Genomic DNA, 19265 nt, shown 5'->3' with positions numbered 1-19265 from the left:
GTTTGCTCCTTCGTGCATTGTTCTGCTTGGAGGGTGGAAAGAGCTGCACCAGCTTCGCTTGCATTTCTGTGCAGTTGTGCCTTTGATCTATGGGGTGTACAGAGAGCTGTACAGCCCAGTGCAGGGGTGCCTCTGAAGCCAAAATCTATTTCTGCCCAAAATCTGGAGCAAGGATGCTTGGAGGAGTGAGATGTCAGAAGTTGGGGTCCAGAGGCAGACATGATACTACACTTGGAGGCTACTCCGAAAGGATATAGAAAATTCAGCTCAGGGCATTGCTGAGGTGTCTGGCAGGGAGCTGGGGACTGTATTGTGGCTGTATCTGCCAGAATTTGCCCTCAGTGACCTTCAGTGAAAGAGACTTGAGTGGAAAATGATGGAGTCTATAAAATCTAGGAAAGTAGAAGAGGAACCAAAAGGAGGAGGAATGGACCGACGCCAAGAAACAATTCATGGCAATAATGGAGGCAGGAATGAGAGGTCAGGGAGTAAAGTTAAGTGTCTATATGTGTGTGCGTACGTGTAGGGGAGGAGGGGATTCCTGACAGAAATTGCAGCAAGATTCCTGCTCATGAAAGGCTGTTAGAATAACGAAACAAGCTGCCAAAACCAGCAGCAATAAAGAATAGGTCTTATACATCATCAAGAAAGGACCCAAGATGATTTTGGAGCTGCTGTGAATCAGGAGGGGAGTGGTGAGCACTCCGGTGAGTGTGAGGGCAGGCAGGGAAGGGAGCCAGAGCACCGGAGACCGGAGGAGTGGGGTTTACAGCCACATCTCTTGACCTGTCTGGTGCTGGGTGGTGGCCACAGAGTCTGTTATGTTCCGATCTCAGACTGGGTGAGAGTGGAAAAGTGTTTGTTCTGCTGTGGGGATGAATGATGCAACCATACTGGGAGGCATGGATTTTACCTGCATCTTGCAAATACCAGGGATAAATTGGATTCCACAGATTTTACCCGTAGCTTTAACAACTGACAGATACAGACATGTGTGTGTGTGCGGGGTCCCAGCTGGAACTTGACAATTTTTCAGCCAGGACTGTTGCTTTTTAAGAAATATTGACCTGCTGAGTGGTGCTGAGGACCAGCAAGTTCCAGAAAGTATTTAGGAGCATGTGCACCCCCTCAGAGGACAGACTTGTCCATATTGACAGGAGGCTGCTTAATGAGCAGCTGTTTGGCCAATAGCATTGGTGGTGCAGCTGGGGGGGAAAAAAACCTCAAAACAAAACACAAAAAGCCCCTCATCTAGTAGAAGAGTCTTGCCAGCAGCAATATAGTTGCAGGCTCCTTTAGCGCAGCGGCTAACAAGGTGGGAGGAGCAGGGCTGGCATGGGTGAAGCAGGAACAAGAGGATATGCACGTCCAGCCACAGCTCCAGCCCAACCTCTCTGCAGGAAAAGATGTTTGTTGGCGCCTGGCATCCTTCGGTGATAGGGAAGGCAGCAAGGGGAGAGCAGAAAGCTCTGCTGGTCATTAGAAAGCAGCACAGAGCTCTCGGGATCAACCTGCCCCAGGCTGAAAGCTCAGAACTGCAAAGGCGGTTGGATGAGCCCAGCTAGTCCATGCTAAACAGTAGGTCAGGGCAGATGACTGTAATCTGGCCTTGAAATCGATGGTTTTCTAAACAGCAACACTGTTTTCTACTACCATTACAATTTTCTGGGCTTTCTGTCCGTACTAAGGCCAGATAGCTCACATGGAAGAAAGCAAACAAGCTAATGAGTTATTTTGAGTTGTTAAATGCAGGGTAGCTGCAGGCAGAGTGACTTGTACGTGTCGCAAATGTCATAATGTTTTGCAGTTACCCAGACAACTCATGGAGGGGGTTGTCAGCTGAAAGCACTTATTTTGGACACCCTGAGGTTACATTTTAGTCCAAAACCCAAATTGCAGCCCTCTGAGTAAAGGCTTCTTTCTGCTGTGGCTATTTTTGTTATTATTCTTTTTTAAAGCCCTCACCATAAATAAAATATCCCATCTTTGGGAAAGCATTAGGGTGTGAAGATCACAAAACAGGAATTTGGCTTCATGCTGGGGCATTCACTCTTCCTCGTGTTCCAGTTGCTTTTTGAAATGGACTGCTGAGGTGATGGGGGCTGCGAGGTTGACTGCCTTACACTCAGGGATGCTGTCCCAGGATCATCGTGGACCACATCAGGGCAAGCTTTCACTGCCTCACCAATGGTGCAGCTCTGGGATGCGGGGTTCAACCTTTAAGAGCCATTTAGACTGGGTCTAACTCTAGTATATACATAAGCAGACAACTTGTGTATACAGGATGAAATATTTCTCAGGCATCTTCCATCTGTGTGTTCTGATATTAACTTCCCACCGCGCCCCGCGACCACACTGGTCCTTTCTCCACCTCCGAAGCAGAGCAGAGTTTCTCCTCTCTTCCTAGAGGTCATCACATACTAGGCATTTGCCCACTTTTGTTTCCTACCCACTTGGTTGTACCAATGCCTGCAGCATACAGACAAAGGGGTTATTCTCCTACTTCCTGTGCCAATCTGTCTTTCACGTGGAAATTATTGGGAAGTGAAAAAATACTCCTAGGATTAAAAACAGCCCCCCAGCTCTTCAGACTAATCCTTCGTGAGCATGGTAGATCACGGAATATGCATCAAGCCTGGGTAAGCCGTATGCATTTGTTCCACGTGCCATTGCTGTGCACAGTCAGCCACAGTTTTGCAGACCTTCATGGGAGACTTGGGGTCTTCAGGAAAAGGGTGGGAAGCACAGTACATGGCATGAACAGTGGACTGAAATGGATTGTGTGCATCATCACCTAGAAGTGCCTGTAAAGAATGGGGTAACTGATGGTGTCTAGCTCAGGTGAAGGCACCTACAGTGAACTGGCAGATCTTCCATCCACCTGGGGACTTCAATTGCCCCTGAAAAACCTTCTCTCTGCTGCACTTTTCTCCCTTGATCAATGGGTATCTTCAGGGTGACCCAGATCAGAGAGATGGAACGAGGGAGGCGTAGCATTTTCTGTAGGATTTGAGGTGCAAGAGGACATCTCCCCATCTCCCATCTCCCCATAGACCTATTCCCTAGCCAGGCATTGCTACAGCTCAAAGAAACACCTCTTTGTCAAAGGCCGCTGGAATTTCCTTTTCCCCAGTCAAGTAGAACAGAAAGGTTGTTTCTTAAAAAAAAAAAAAAAAAGAAAAAAAAGGAAGAAAAAAAAAAAGAAGTAATTCTTGCGTGCAATAAAAAGATACACTATCTGCTGAATGAAATATAAAGGCTTCACAGCAGCTGTCTCCTGAGTTTGCATTTACCGCTGCTCCTGATTGGAAGGCTTGATAAAGATAATGGGATTTTTTACCTCCCTCCCCCCCTCACTCCTTCTTTCCGGAAGGTGGAAGTGTAACAAATTGGATTGGAGTATGTCTCTCCTTTGTGCTGGCTCGCCGAGGAGCGCGCAGATCTGATGAGAGAGGGGACAGGGTGCTGCCAGCGAGGACAAAGCTAACAGTTTTCACTTAGTGCTGTGAATATGGATGTCAGGGTCACCTTTTCCTCCTTTGCACCCTCCCTTCCCATTCCCTTGCTCACAGCCATGGCATTTCCTTGCAGATCGGTGTGTGACCACCTCAGCTGGCACTCGTGGAGAAACGGACCGTGCAGTGCTCCTTTGAGACTAGGAAGAGTTGGGGGATCACAACTGGGGGTCCTTTCCCTGTCATTGCTCAGATGTGTGATGAAGTGATTTGTATTTGGTCAGGGCAAATGGGCTGCAGGACTGAAGCCAGATGCTCTGAATTTGCCCTGCAGAGTGTTTTCCCCCTTGTCTTGCTCAGGAGTGGGTCTTGTGCTGAGTCAGACTGGCCTTTCCTTTTCCTCGTGTGGCCCCTTTCTGCAGGAAAGGGCTTGGTAATCCCCCGTGCAGGAGCACAAGGGGCTCGAGGGGACATCCCATGATGTCCTCAGCTCCCCTGGAGCAGAGGGAAAGTTTCTGCTGGTCTGAGGACCCTGTCCAGCCCTTGAATACACATAAAGCACAACTGCCTACCCTTAATATCAGAGCGAAGTGCAACACTGAGAACTTGTGCATCCCTCCCGAAACCCTATGTGAATGTGTGTCCTTCTCCAGAGATGAGTCAGGAGAGCAGAGGACAATAGGGACACACAGAGCCTTGAAGGAAAAAAGTCAAAGAGACACTGTCCCCAAGAGGCCATGAGGAAGACACATAAGAATCATAGAATCATAGAATGGTTTAGGTTGGAAGGGACCTTAAAGATCATTGAGTTCCCACCCCCTGCCATGGGCAGGGACCCTTCCACTAGACCCTGTTGCCCAAAGCCCCATCCACCCTGGCCTTGAACGCCTCCAGGGATGGGGCAGCCACAGCTTCTCTGGGCAACCTGCGCCAGGGGCTCACCGCCCTCATAGTAAAAAATTTCTTCCTGATCTCTAATCTAAATCTACCCCTTTTAGTTTAAAGCCATCCCCCCTGGTCCTATCACTACATGCCCTTGCAAAAAGTCCCTCTCCAGCTTTCTTGTAGGCCCCCTTTAGGTACTGATAGGTTGCATAAAGTCTCCCCGGAGCCTTCTCTTCTCCAGGCTGAACAACCCAAACTCTCTCAGCCTAAAAGACACACTCAGTGACAATAGAAGTGGCTTTGGCACTCTGTGGGGCACTTTGTGAAAGTCCAGCCCAAACTTCAGCATTTTATGCTCTTCCAAGAAATTTGTGGGAACAGTTAGCTCCAGGAATCTGGTCCGGTTGGGAATGAGCAGAGAGTATTACCCTCAGACTTCACAAGAATAATGTAGGCGAGGATCTAAGAAGATGGAGTAAATGAAGGGCAGTTCAGGATCCGTGCTTAGCCAACGTAACCTTTGCTTACTTTCTGAGTATCTCCAGCTAAAGTAACACCCAGCAATAAACACAGCAGCTGACCTCTTCCTGCTAATTTAAATGAATAATAAAGGCCAGGGCGGCTTTCCCAATACATTTTAATTATGTGATAAGAAAACTGCTGAAACCAAAAGAAATTTGCAACGGTCCCTGCATTTTTATATTAGGAGAAATAAGCAGGGGTGGCAGGTGATGTCTCCATATCCAAGAGTTCATTTTAATTAACTCCCTCAAATGAATAGACTTTCTGTTGTGGCTCTGGCTAAACTGTATGTGGCTGAGACATGACAACCAAAAAAGAAGCTTTGGACGGTCCAGGTTGTCTGTGGTTAAGCCACAGCTTTCCCTGGTGTCACCTAGTGATATTACATTTCTCTCCTTCCAGTCCTGTTCATGCATTCCTCACCTATAGGCAAGTCTGGGAGTCCTCTGTAGGGAAAGCTGTGCCAATCCTCCACATGGAGCATCCTTCAAGATTTGAGCAAAAGGTGGTACCCCGGGAAGTGACGGGGTGCTCCAGTCCTGTAGAAGGAGAGAAGCATTCATCATTTCAGGGTAGAGGCTGAAGAACTGGATGTGGTCAGAAATTGGAGCCCTTCTGTCCCTAGGCATGCTGCTGAAGGCTGGTAGAGATCATGTGCTCCGTGGAGCAGGGTGTTGGTTCGGTCTCTGATTCTTCGCCCTCTTGTGCCTCTGCTGCACCCAAAGCTAAAGGCTTCCTGCTCTCCATACTTCTGGATCTGAGTGTCAAGAAGTGTTGCGTGAGCAGCAGTGGAGACGAACTGAGCCCAGTACAGGCTCTGGTGCTGTGCTGAATAAGACGCTGCTCTGCCCAGGGAAGCCCTGTCTTTGGCGAGGTCTTGGCAGTTGGACATATCTCAGGTATCGATAAAGGCTGTGTCTATGCTACTATAGAGGGCCAGGGACTAATTTATACCCCTGATGCAAGTGACAGTCCTGTACTCCTGTCCCATAGTGATGGCTAACACACACAAGGACAGGTTGGTCTTGAAAACAGCCACATTGGAGCAAGAACAGAGCCAGGGAATCAGGCACTGAATAATCAGGGTGCTAAAGCCCCCCTGGCCTCACTCTGTTCAGCTCTGCCAATGGATCAACATCCCTCTGGTCACTGCTTATTTATCGGTGTGGAGCTCATTGCTGCGTGCTGCTGTGCCTTAGCCTTGGACCTTTCGTCCCTGTAAGCAACCACTCTGTGTTCTGATCTCTGTTTTAAAGGGACAGGTGTTTCCTGTGCAAAAGTTGTTTTGTGATAGCAATATCATTTTATCAAGAGTAAAGAAACCAGTCTGGATAACCTAGGACTTGACTCTGAACTTTGCCATCCAGCTACAATTTTTGATACTTTCCTGAACCATCTCCCCGAACCTTTCATGATTCACCTGTCCTCTCTTTCCCTGTCTCATGAGCTCTGCACATTTGTGCATCCGTCTTTTGTACGTGCTCGGAGGCATCTGATGGAGCATAATGGCAACGACTAACATGCTGCTACACGGATGCAGCCTGCACATGTGTGACCACACGGATTATGGGCACAGGGGTTACCAGGGCTCTGTCCCCTATCTCAGAAGCTTTGCAGAGCAGAGTTCAGTGTCCCTGTTCTCCTTGCAGAGTGGCGGCAAGCAAGCGGGGCAAGGATGATCCTTCAGGATGAAGACATCACAACCAAAATAGAGAATGACTGGAAAAGACTCAACACGCTGGCGCACTATCAGGTAACTGTGTGAGAGGATGGGTGGGTAAAAGGTAAGAAAGTGAAAAGAAGAAAGGCAAAGTGCTGTTCTCTAAGGTGTAGAGGTAAACCATGGTTGAGTGGGCAATAACTAGGTAGAGCCCCTGTGTTGAGTACATCCGTCCTGTTGATATGTATCTCTGCATGACCTTGAGATCCATAAGAGAGGGCTAAAGATGTCTAAAATTAACTTACACAATGATAGATTTTATGAAAAATGGAGTTTTGGTCAAAAGGTCCCCCCACTTCTTTCCCTCCTTGCCAAAAAAAAAAACCAAAAAAAACAAACCACCAAAAACTCATTAAGTTTAATCCAATGTTGACAATTTTGTCATTTCCTCAATCACACCTTAGCAATCTATGTTTCATAACAAGATATTTTTTTTTTTCCATTTAAGAGCTGACCTGAGGAGGCAGCAAGCAATAATTTGAGAAGGAAACAAAACTTTTCACTTCAGATTGACTGAAGCGTTGCTGGCTGATTCCAGAACACTTTTTTTCAGAGGGTGTGGGGATGTTTTCTATTTTATTTCACAGACAAACCAGGCATAATTTTCTTTCCCTTCTGTGCTTTTTCCAGTTGTTTGCTTCAGGCAATGAGCTCCCAGCTATATGGATGAGCTGGGGCAGAGCAGGGCTCAGTTGCCAGGGTGTTGAGCTCTACATCATTCACCCTGGCTATCCCGAGGGCAGATGCGGAGCATGCTGGGACAGACACTGATATTCCTGTTACCTCAGTTTCCCCATCTGTAGTGTGGGGCTAAAACTACAAAGAGCCAATAATTGCCTTCCATGATTGCTGAGGGGCTATTTAATTAGCCTCTGCAGTGCTTTGAAGATGAAAAACTCTATGCAAGTGCTAATTATTATTATTACACAGACAAGAGTTGGACGTTGTTAGCAGGTTTTTTTTTCACTCATCTCCCTTTTCTGATGTCTTATTTATCACAGATATTCCTGATGCGGCTCCTCTGAGCCACTGGCTTGTTAACATTTCTGATACAGGACCCACATGAATCGCCTAGCTGTAGAAATGGAAAGTCTAGCTCATTTCAGAAAGCCCTGTTGTCTGTTGAAACACTATCCCATGACATCTTGGAGCATAGACACTCCAAACCCCCTGTTTTTCCCTGCCTGAGACCCTCTGACACAGCAAAGAGAAAGAAGTTGTGGTAGTCATTTCAGTCCAGCAATGCATTTATCATATGGAAGGGGGAGACTGTGCATAGAAAGGTTGACATGATCAGTCAAAGTGGAAAATGTAGATATCCGTTTCTGAGCTAGGTACCTAGATATTAATTGCAGTCGACGTGGAAAGAATAGAAAGTTTCATGTCAGTTTTATCACTCTTATGGGACATGCCATCCTTGATGTTTGAAATAGCTCAGATGATTATTTTATTCTTCGCGTGCTCCTGTCCTACATAAGACCTTCCTTGTGAAGAACCTACTGTCAGCTTTACTAAGGTTAATGCAAAGACTCACATTGTCATCACTGGGCTTTGAATCAGGACCTGAATGGAGCAGAGTCTGCTTTGTCATCAGTTGTCCTATTGCCCAAGCGCAGGCTTGTAGCGGTGTACCAGGAGGTTTTGTCCCTTTTTGTTAATAGACACACTGAAGCAAGCATTTGAAGCTTGTCCTGCCTACAGTGACACTGGTTTATGGCTCAGTTTCTGCTGCTTAAATTACTGCTGCCATTGATATGCTCCTTAGCCAGTTTTCAGAAGCTTGTTGACAAAGTCCCTTTTTCTCATCAGGTGCCAGATGGATCTGTGGTAGCTTTAGTCTCCAAGCAAGTCACTGCCTACAATGCAGTCAACAACTCCACGGTCTCCCGGACCTCAGCCAGCAAGTATGGTAAGGTCCTGTGTGCTGATATGGATTGAGAGAGCACTGGAGAAAAGATCCCATACGTCATGGTGGTTACAAGACACTGAGCACCAGCAGAGAGAATGATAGGCAGATGACTAGTTGATACGATTGCTTGGGGAATGGCAGGAGGAGAGGATTTAGCCATCTAAAACTTTGTCATCTGGTCCAAGCTGTCGATCCAAGTGATTGGATTGCTCTTGGGAAGTACTTCTCCTTCCTTACAAACGAAAAGAGGGGCCTATATAATTAGCTGCCTACTTTTTGGATCACTGAATCTCACTCTTAGAGTTTGCACAGGGAGAGGCAGGGGAGAAGCACTGCACGCTGAATGAGCTCAGTAGTTCTGGTGGGCAAAGTCCTTGGAGCATGGTGTGTTGTGAAGACAAATCTGTGGCCTCTGGGACTACAAGCAACCCCAATCTACATAGGGCATAGCCTGTCTACAGTTATAGCTCGATGTGGGTGTTGTGTGTCCCTCTCAGCTATCTTGTTATCCCAAGAGAATTTGCACCTGGAACAATAATACAAATGGCTTACTGAGGTCTTACATCAGTATATCTCAAGGCAGTGGATTTTTGTTCCCACTTTACCCGTGAGACAACTGAGAATGGGACAGCTGTGAAATAGAGACCAGATGGAAATTCTTCTCTAGAGCCAAACGGAGACCTCCTGAGTCTCACTCGCACCATCACACACCTTTCTCTCCTATACTAGAATTGCAGCCCAGGACGTGTCTCGCTATGGTGATGCCGGAGGGCAAAGCAAAACATCTCTAATGTGCAACCAGAGTGCTGCAAAACCATGCTGCAACCTGGCTGCAGCTGTCATATCAGTTTATTATTATTTTTTAATTCACGAAAGCACCTCCAATCCTTCTTCCTCCCTTTAGCTTGAGGGAAAGTACAGTAACTGAATGTCCAGAGGAACCCCCTTCCTCTTCCTCCAAGGACATAAGCAATCCACCAGACCTTATTAATATTCATCCTCTTTGCCATGTTGTTGCAATTACTGAAAGACACAGTGACCTTTGAAAAGGAAGACTTGAGGGGGGTTAATTTCTGTTGGATTTCTTTAATTCTTTTGCCATTTGATTTTTCAGAAGGAGGGAGTGGGGTAGAATGCAGGGGGAGGAGAAGATGTGGTGGGTCAGAAGTGATTGTTAATTGCAATTAAGAAAACAGCATCCAGAGACAAAAAGGATATTCCATCTGATAATTAATATGTAGAGATTGGTAATGCATTAATGAGGTTGATTCAGATCTTGCCACAGAAAGGTGCAAGACTCTTCTGTTAGTTACAGTTGGAAAAGACTCTGCAGCATTGCTGGAAGGTCAGGGAGAGGGGAATGCCTCATGCCATCACTCAAAGGCAAAGGGAGACAAAATTTGGAGGCTAAAGGTGTCCTTGGAGAGGAAATTTGTGCAGGCCCCCCTGGTGTTCCGGGTTACTCTCTGCCAAAACAAGGTTTTGGATCAGTGAGTGAACAGAATGATTGGGTAGGAGTTATTGGATTGCTTTGATGCCAAAGCAGGGAGGGGATGCAGCTCCTGCTAAGTCCGGGGATGGCGAGCAAGACAAGAGGTCACATTAGTTGCATCAATATTACTAAAAAAGGCCACGACCTGTTCTCTGGCCATAATGACAAACAGTATGGCGTGATATGGCTAACATCCATCCAGGTAAAACAAGCTGTACTCGTCCTCGTGGTTATCACGAGTAGCTGGTACTATCCCCTGAACCAGTCCTGGGCCAAAACCACGACATTGTCCCAGGCCAAAGCTTTGCCGGGGGACGTGATAAGAGGTAAAGAGCACGAGCAACTGAAAATCAGTGTTCAAACCTCTTTTAATTTAATAGTGTAGACATTGACATCACATCTGGCTTGGTTGACACCCCTTGTCTTTGCTGAGCAAATCACTCAGTTGTAAGATAATGGTTTGATAATAAGTCCTAGTCCATACAGCTGCTTTGGGGGATTCTCCATCTCACATTGTTTTTCCACCAGGAGATAGACCTGTGTTGCCTAATGTTACGAATTGGTTGATGGAAATTTATTTAATACTAATATGGAAATGCGGAGCTTGTGAGAACAGGGACATTGCGCTTTGGAGACTCAAACTAATGTCTCCCCAGGGTAGACTCTCCAGCTGTGATTGTCTCAGTGCCACACCAATCCACTCCAAATACTGAATGGGAGAGGTACCTGCTACCAAACCCAGACAGAAGAGGTCTTCTTGCCTATCTGATGAAAACCTATTAGGTGGCATGTCATTAGCATATTTCCTCGGTGAAACCTGTTATTCCCAATACAAGTTCTACTAGAGCTGAGACACATGCATCTCTCTTTGCAGAAAACATGATCCGTTACACAGGCAGCCCGGACAGTCTCCGTTCCCGCACACCCATGATCACCCCTGACCTTGAGAGTGGAGTCAAGATGTGGCACTTGGTGAAGAACCATGAGCATGGTGACCAAAAAGAGGGTGACCGGGGCAGCAAGATGGTTTCTGAGATCTACCTGACAAGACTACTTGCCACCAAGGTACGTGGTGGGGGCAGGGAAGAGGGTGAGAAATGTTTTTTTAAAGGCTGTAATGGAACCTCTTACCTACAAGAAATGAGAGACTGCTCAAAGGATGCCAAAAGGGGATAAAAAGAGAAGGAAAACAGAGCAAAAAGAGGGCTCCAAGCATAGAGGGAAGAAGCTTGAATTTAGAAAGCAGAGTCAGAAAAGGGACATTGGCAGCAATGAGGAGTAAAGTGCCATGAGACTGGTGGAGAAAGTCAACACAGGGGTAGGTGTTGGGGTTTTCAATTATACTGGCTTGTAGCTTGTACCAAAATTGAACAAATGAACAGCCAGGGAGTAAATGTGCCCAGATCAATTTCCAAGGATGTGTCACACCTCACAGTCTGAAATGAGCTCCTATGGCACAGAACCTTCAGTATTGTGGTACAAGGCCTTCTTCTCTGCCTTTCCTCTCGGCCCATAAAGACTCCTGTACTGGTGACTTGGCAGGGGGTTCAATTGATTGTGATGTGGCTAATAGGTGGCCAGCTCCAAGGAGAGAAAGCAGAGTTAGGTGCCCATCCCCATTAAGACATGGAAAACTCAGGATCTCCAAAGAGAAAACACAGATTGAGTCAGGTAGGGGCAGAGCGGGGACATCCTCAACTGAGTCTCCAAATACATCTCACACATCACCGCTGGCCCATGGCACGTCTGCAGAGAGGGCAAAGACTGTGTTGGGAAGTTGGTAAGATCCCATCTGCTCAATCCACATTCCCCAAAATGCTGGAAACCAGCCTCCTACGTGGGTGTCTGCCAGAGCCTTCAAAACTTCTGTAGTAGGGCAGTATGGGAGTGTTTGGCATAATTGGGAATGCAGCACTATGGGGAGGACACTTGCACAAGTGGAGATCTCTCAAATTGACAGGTCTGAAACTTCCCGCAGTGGACTTTAGCTCTGGGGAAGCCTCTGAAGGTGGTTTAATTGCCACTGTCTGCACAGAAAGAACTCACTGTCATTCACCACTATGCTGTCCCTTCCCTGCAAAGGAGATGGACAGTTCTTGCTGCAGATGGCTCGCTATGTGGTCTGCAAAAGTGCGCAGACCTTTCACCTTCTTTCATCTCTAACCGAGACTATCTTCCACCTAACTCACTTGTAAAGGCTCCACAAGAGTGTGGGCAAAAGCAGTTGTCTGAGTTTACATTTATTTGCTCTTCCACCCTGTGGATGGTGGTCCCCTTGGAGAAGCCTGCATTGATAAAGAGTCTGCAATGATCATTTTTGGGATGCCAGCAGGGATTAGGGCAGGTAGGGAGGAAGGCAGTATAGTCAGAGAAGGGCTCCCTTTGCAGTTCTGCCATCTTCCTGCAGCACAAAACATCTTTGTGCCTGAATCTCTCTAACACGGGATTTATCTCGATGCATTGCAGAAGTGGAAACTGCAGGGTGGCTGTGGCTCAGGTGTGGCTGATCACGGTGTTACCTCACCCTGTTCTGAGTGATCAAACAGCCCAATCTGCCTTCCTTCTCTGAAGTTTTGACTATTATCATTCCTTGTCAGGGTGTTAATAGGCACAAACACCATTTCATGTGTTCATGCAAATGCTGTCTGAGTTTGCCCATCAGACAGGTCTCCATCACGTGCTTAAATCCTACCAAAGAGTTTTGCCTGCACTTTTGCTCTTCAACTCATTTTGCCTTGGGTGTCTGACTCTCCCCGCGTCTTCACTCAGGCCCTCTACGTTGCAGTGGGATTTGGAGATAAAGTGGCTTTGTCTTTAGCCTTTGGTATGTGCCCAGCTCCCTGGTACCAAGATACTTTTATGGATCACGCAACGTAAAAAGAAAATGATGCTCCCCAGGGTCCGGTCCCCAGCTGGCGTAAACCAACAAACATCAGACCAGTGCTGATTTACGCTGCCTGGGGATAAGTCCCCTACCCTACCACTGAATCACTTTTGCTGTCTGTTCCGGATCACAAACTCAACACTTGGGTGTTGGGATTTTTGGGGTTTTGTGGGTTTTGTGTTTTTTTGTTTGTTTGTTTGTTTGTTTTTGTGTTGTGGTTGGGTTTTGGGTGTGGTTTTTTTTGTGGAGACAGCTGGAAAGCAGCTGTGAAACTTGCACAGCAACAGGGAGAGTGGAAAGGCTAGGGGTTTATTGTTTCCCCTCTTGGGCTGAGCAATTTTCTTTCCTCGTCATCACCATTTGAGGGAGGGTAAGAGGAGAGAGCGCAATTGCTGGTAATACAATCCCAGGGAATATTTAGTTAAACTGACAATGATTTTTATTCTGGTAAATCCCTGACCTCTGAGACCTAGAGTCTCTTGCCTAAAAGCCTCAGAGGTTTTCTTTGTGTTTGTGTGGGTGAGCATGTAGAGAATTAATTCCCTCCAGAAACTGAACCTGAGGGCAGCTCTTCCATGTCAGACCAGCGAGATTTCCCCTCGGGGGCCCTTTCTGAGTCAGGGATGTGCTGCAGGGCTGTATTCACCCTGCAGGAGTTCACACAAGCAAAAGGTACCGATGTTTGTTTCCCGAAGAATAAATCAAGTGGTGAATCGGCAAGAGACACCAGCTTTCTAATTAAGTATTTGTTAGCACAATATAAACTTGAACCACTCTGGTGGAACCTGGTGCTTCGTTTCAAGTAAGGAGAATTTCTTTCCTGGCTCTGCAGAGAAAGGGGAGGGTTTTATTTTTCAGAAGAGGAGATTTTGCATATCAGGAAATGTTTGCTGGAGATTTGATTGCTTTTTGATTATTTTAGCAGCCGTATGGTTTGTTCACATATAAATGCCTATGAAGCTCTGGTGGCAGAGCAGAGGTTCAAGTGTGAGCTAGAACTCCCCATTCAACAGGGAAAGCGTGTCTTGACTGGTTCACCTCCAAACCCAGCTTGCAGCTCATCTGGTTATCGTAGCTCCTCAACTGCCCCCATCTCCAAGCCTGGTCACCCTTTAATATTCCAGCTTTTCACCTTCTTGCTAAAGGCCAGCTGTCCTCACCGGGTTGTCCAGGGTGGTTCTCCAAGCACGGGATCTGGGGTTCTTCTCCCAGAGGGGCGTAAGGAGACCTCTGCAGTCTCTGCAGTGAACATTACTGAGGTCTGCATTGTTTCTAGGGTTTGCTTCAGTTCCATGCCCATGGGTAGTAAAAAATAAGGAGGCCTCTTGGGGATTAAGATGAAGTTTGTGTTATTTATTATACTACTCACACATATAAAACAGCCATCTCTTTGCAGGCACTCGTGCTATTTGTCTCAATGACACCTGGTCTGCTCTACAGTCATCTGACTTCTATTCCCAGCTTAAGAATTGGCCCTGGATGAAAGCCAGGGTAGAAAAAAATGGCTAGTTTTTGTCTCATACATGCACTAAACCAGTTGTGAGTAGGACTCAGAGGAGAGAAATTTCGGTGGGAACACATCCAGGCCTCTCCATCACCATATACCTGAGATGGGCCAAGGTATCCCACCAGAGCTCTGCCACTCTCCCTGGCAGGGAGTGCTAGTAGTGGAGAGGACAGGTAGCATCTTGACCTACTTGACCTGGTTGGTAACCAGATGTCGTGGATATTGTGAATATGCACATGCCAGTTTAAAAACATATGTATTGAAATTTCTAACTCAAGTCACATTTAACAAATATTAGGTGGCTTCCACTTTTCAATCACACTTTCTGGTCCTGATTCACAGACATACTCTGTTTTTCAGTGGGGTACCAAAATTCAATGTCCTCTTCCCACTTGGTATCTAACATTCTTCTCTCCTTCCTTCTCCCAACAGGGAACCCTCCAGAAATTTGTAGACGACCTCTTTGAGACCATCTTCAGCACAGCTCACCGTGGCAGTGCACTTCCCCTGGCCATCAAATACATGTTTGACTTCCTGGATGAGCAGGCTGACAAGCACAACATCCATGACCCCCACGTGCGGCACACCTGGAAGAGCAATTGGTGAGTGAGATACTCCAGTACAGTCCAGCACCAGGTCTTGGACTAGAAGGAGAGGAGAGGGATGTGTAATTTGGGCTCTGGCTGCTTGGGAAGATGAGGAGCCTGGCGTGGGGTTCAGAGCGCCAGGCTCAGTCTTCCCAAGCCTGTGGGGAAGTCAGAAGATCCCAGAATCCAAAAGGTGTTCTCGAGGATGGAGCACTTTGGCTAAACAAGTCCCAGTTTGCCCTGTATTATATGGGCATGGCAGTATTTCTGAGTGACCTCTTGGGGATATAGGAGGAAAAATGGTGAAGTATTTAACTGCTGCAGTGTCCAGGCTCATAGGAATGTGTAGGGAGGCATGGGAGAGGATTCAGCACCCCTGTCTTCAGCTAGACTGGGTGTTTGAATTCCCACTATAGTCAAAGGAGAGCTAGAGCTCCATTTGCTTGCCCACACACATGCATCTAGTGCTATCTGAGATGTTTTAAGGTATCCCAGACATGCACAGGGGATGTGCAGCACTCACAGGAGACTTGTACCCTTCTGGGCTGGCAGCTGGAGACCAGGAGAGCATCTCAAATGATACTAAGCACTGAAAGGCTCTGGAGCTGGATGTGAGTCTCCTTCGGAGCGAGTGACAAAGTCTGACATCAGCCCCCTGCTCTAGCTGCCAGGCAGCAGCCCCTCTTGATTCGTGTAACAGGACAGCGGGGAAAAGCCAGGGTCGGCGGAGAGAAAAGATCTCTGTGGCTCCTCTCCGCTGAGTCTCCCTGTTGGAAAGAGTCCCCTGAGGAATCGCTCCCTCCCCTTCTCCTGTGCAAATACAGGCACTATAAAAGGAACAGCAGAGGAGAGCCATGGGGCTCCCAGCTCATGCATTTTTTTCCTTTTACCAGCCATGCTGATGGCAGATCGTCACAGCGCAGTGACATAAAAAAAGAAACCCCATGCACCAAAGAGGCTTTCAACTAATGAAACATTAGCATATTATTAACATTATCTGCGGCACTAATCTAAGGCTGATTGCAGCCACTCAGACTAAATGAGCAGGAGGTTTATTTAAGGGGGGAGGGGGGAAGGCAGAGTGTGTGTGTATGTGGGAAAAGGGGCAGTATGAAGAAATCTGTTCAATCAGATTAAATTAACTCAAAGTCACATCACGGGCTTCATTATTCCCAGCTAGGGACATCGTGCCCCCAGCCCCTCCCCACACCCATGCACACACTCAGGCATACATACATGCACTCTCTGCTCATCCTCACTGTGCCTGTGTTTGCCATCCCAACACCCACAGAAGAACTTCTGCACAGTTCACTCATCCACCTCGTCCCTCAACAGACGAACCTCCATCCCCAGCCTAAAATGTTTCCCTCCCACAACTCCATCAGATCCCGTGGCCAGCACCTACCACTTCCCCTGTATTTGGCTGACAGGATTGCCTGTGTGGGGCTTTCCTTACATTCGCTCTGGGATTTTGCTGGCTCAGGAGGAAACACAGTGGTTTAGGAAAAACTGGTGTCATCCTTGTGTCAGGACATGCTAAACTGCCTGCTGTTACCTGACATTTATTGGACTTGGAGACGAATTTTTTTATGGTGCTGTGAATATTTGGGGGTAATGAGCAAATGGGAGGTACTGAGGAACTGTGGAGTTTAGCCTGAACATCAGGTGAATTTGTTAAGCTGAAGAATACCCTCCTTTTAGGAAGGTGCAGACATTGACGGTAGACTTAACAGTCTACTTGACAGACAGACAAGAGTTTGACTCTGTGGTCAGTGACTCATCTCAGCTCCTAGGCCATGATCATATGAATGCATTCGCCCCGAACAAAAAGGTTTGATACAAAGGCAGGAGGTAGACACCTCAGGGCATCTCATACAAATGAACTGTTCTTTTGAGAAAAAGGAGGGAAAAAGGGTTGCAATAACATTTCCTGGGTTAGGGCAGACGCATTTTCATTTCAAAGATTACAACATTTGTTCCCTGTTTCTCTTTTTTTTTTTTTTCTTCCTTGAGGCAACGGGGTTTTCCCTGTCACATAAGGACTCCTTCATGTCCAGTGTGTGGGGATCATACACGGTCTTGGTCTTGAGCCATGGAGCGTGACAGTACATGGTGTTCACAGCACACAACACGTGCCATTAGCACTCCTAGTCTCAACCTGGGAGCTCTACCTACCTGTCTTCCCATGGAGTTGCTGTGACGGCTGAAAGCCAAATCCCTCAATGACAAATGTTCACCGGAAGTTTTGCAGATTTAATGCCTGTCCTCGTCTGATGAAGCAGCCAACAGGTGCAACTTTCCATCGCATCCTAGTGTAGAGAAGATAGAAGTAATGTTCTTCACCTCAATTATACTTTCATGAATTTATGGGCAACTTCACAAAGGTGGCGTTGACTTTAAGAGTGACAAAATCTAACTTGTAAGGATAGCAGGGACAAAAGTCACTCCTGAGGTGACTCCACTGCCATCCCTAGGGTCCTGTAGGGGAGGATTTTATTGTATATTGAAGCTTACCACAGAATCCTTAACTCCACACCATGATTTCTTTGATTCCTATCCACCATTTACCGTTGCAACCTCACACAACAAAGCCTGTGAGCTGTGCACTGACTGACTCACCTCTTCCACCACTCTTGCAGCCTGCCGTTACGGTTCTGGGTTAACATGATCAAGAACCCGCAGTTCGTCTTCGACATCCACAAGAACAGCATCACAGATGCCTGCCTCTCTGTAGTGGCTCAGACTTTCATGGACTCCTGTTCGACCTCAGAGCACCGTCTGGGCAAAGATTCACCCTCCAACAAGCTTCTCTATGCCAAGGACATCCCCAGCTACAAGAACTGGGTGGAAAGGTGAGTTTTAGTTCTAGAAATAGGGATGACATAAGCAAGTGATACCATGAGGCCCTGCTTCACGGGTGGAGGTAGGGGGCATCATCAGTATTGCTTTGGTATCTTTTTTTCTTTGGTTATTGCCTAAGCAGAAAGCTCTGTGTTAGCCTTTTGTTCCCATGTGCCTTACAGCAGAGATGGAAATTTAATTAGAGGTGTGAATGGAAGGTGTTTGCCATCATTGTTTCTCTTGAGGAGAAACTGTTGAGAAGCTGTAGAGGGAGGAAGAAAGGGGAGGCGGTGTGTCTGAGCCCTGTGAAGTACGTGGGCTTCTAAGTCTTTCCATACAGACCAGAAGTGGTTTGCTGTTCTCGACATTGTTGTGACAGTCTCCACACTGCCTAGATCCTAAGGGTCATACAATTATCTCCCCTTATTCCGAGTCCAGCAGCTTTCCTTGGAGGCTCTTCTCTGCTTTGAATGAAATGCCATAAGATTGACAGGCTGGTGACTGGCGCTCTGCAGGTATTTTCTGAAAGGTCAGAGGTCTTTCCAAGCATTTTATCCACATCTGCAAGAGCTGTAGCTGTAGTGTTCAATCTACTGCACTGAAAGTCAGTGTCTGGCAAAGCTGCTCTACAGGGGATACAACCAAGACAACTGTTCTTGCAGTATGTAGGGCTTCAGGTTCTCTAGGATTTTCCACAGGACAAGCAAACAGCACATCCCGCACTCGGTTCAGCAGGAGCCTGGCTGCTGGAGCAAGCCTTGCAGAAGTTGATCTCTGCTTTGTTTTCCAGTATGCTACGCTTGCTTGGCATTATTGACAGGTTTGGGTACTACACAGATGGAGAATGATTACCACTCTGCAAATACAAAGCTGGGTTTATCTTACAGATCATTCCTGTGCAATGTCATCCAGTTTTAAGCAATGATTTGTCTGGATGACTTCATAGGCACTGTCTAAAACTGATACCATGTCATGCCGGTTATATGAGATGTCTGCTACTGTACGCACACGGCGCTGTAAACCACTGTGTTTCCTTTGGTGGGGATGGTTTTCTCTCATCTTGTGAAAGGAGAGCACGGCTGATCAAAGAGCTCTGTCCCCTAGTCGGCATGAGGTGACATTTTTTACAATAATGCTTCTATTGGTCTCTGATTTGTCTGGACAATTATTTTTAGATGTGGTTAAACACTTCTGCAAACGTCGTTTCTAGGCAACCTGTAAGGCTCTTGTGAGCTACCTTGCTTAATTATGACCTACTTCTGGTACGGTGTCCAAGTTTCTTAGTATGTATTGAGGTTGATTGCTGGATTGACCTGGATAGGGGGAAAGAGGCATTTGAGATGCATTTAGAAATCAAGTTTGCACCAACAGTCACCCAAAGGTGTCATACTCCAGTGATGCTTTAGCAAAATTGCGTGTAGTGGGTGGTTGGTTTCCGTGGACAAATGCTTTATTTTATATGT

General features: G+C 46.9%; 1 protein-coding gene across 1 annotated transcript in view; it reads left to right on the top strand.

The window, feature by feature from the left end:
- The window catches only part of PLXNA4 (plexin A4), a 443814-nt gene that overhangs the window by 415177 nt on the left and 9372 nt on the right, over nt 1-19265 (top strand). The window contains exons 25-29 of the mRNA XM_009882970.1: nt 6512-6615; nt 8392-8491; nt 10858-11048; nt 14807-14976; nt 17601-17813. Coding sequence (XP_009881272.1) covers nt 6512-6615; nt 8392-8491; nt 10858-11048; nt 14807-14976; nt 17601-17813 — 778 coding nt within the window. The remainder of the gene's footprint in view (nt 1-6511; nt 6616-8391; nt 8492-10857; nt 11049-14806; nt 14977-17600; nt 17814-19265) is intronic.

The sequence above is a fragment of the Charadrius vociferus genome, unplaced genomic scaffold (genome assembly GCF_000708025.1).
Source record: "Charadrius vociferus isolate BGI_N301 unplaced genomic scaffold, ASM70802v2 scaffold32, whole genome shotgun sequence".
In the NCBI taxonomy this organism is placed as follows: domain Eukaryota; kingdom Metazoa; phylum Chordata; class Aves; order Charadriiformes; family Charadriidae; genus Charadrius; species Charadrius vociferus.
This window is presented reverse-complemented; position numbering and strand designations above follow the sequence as displayed.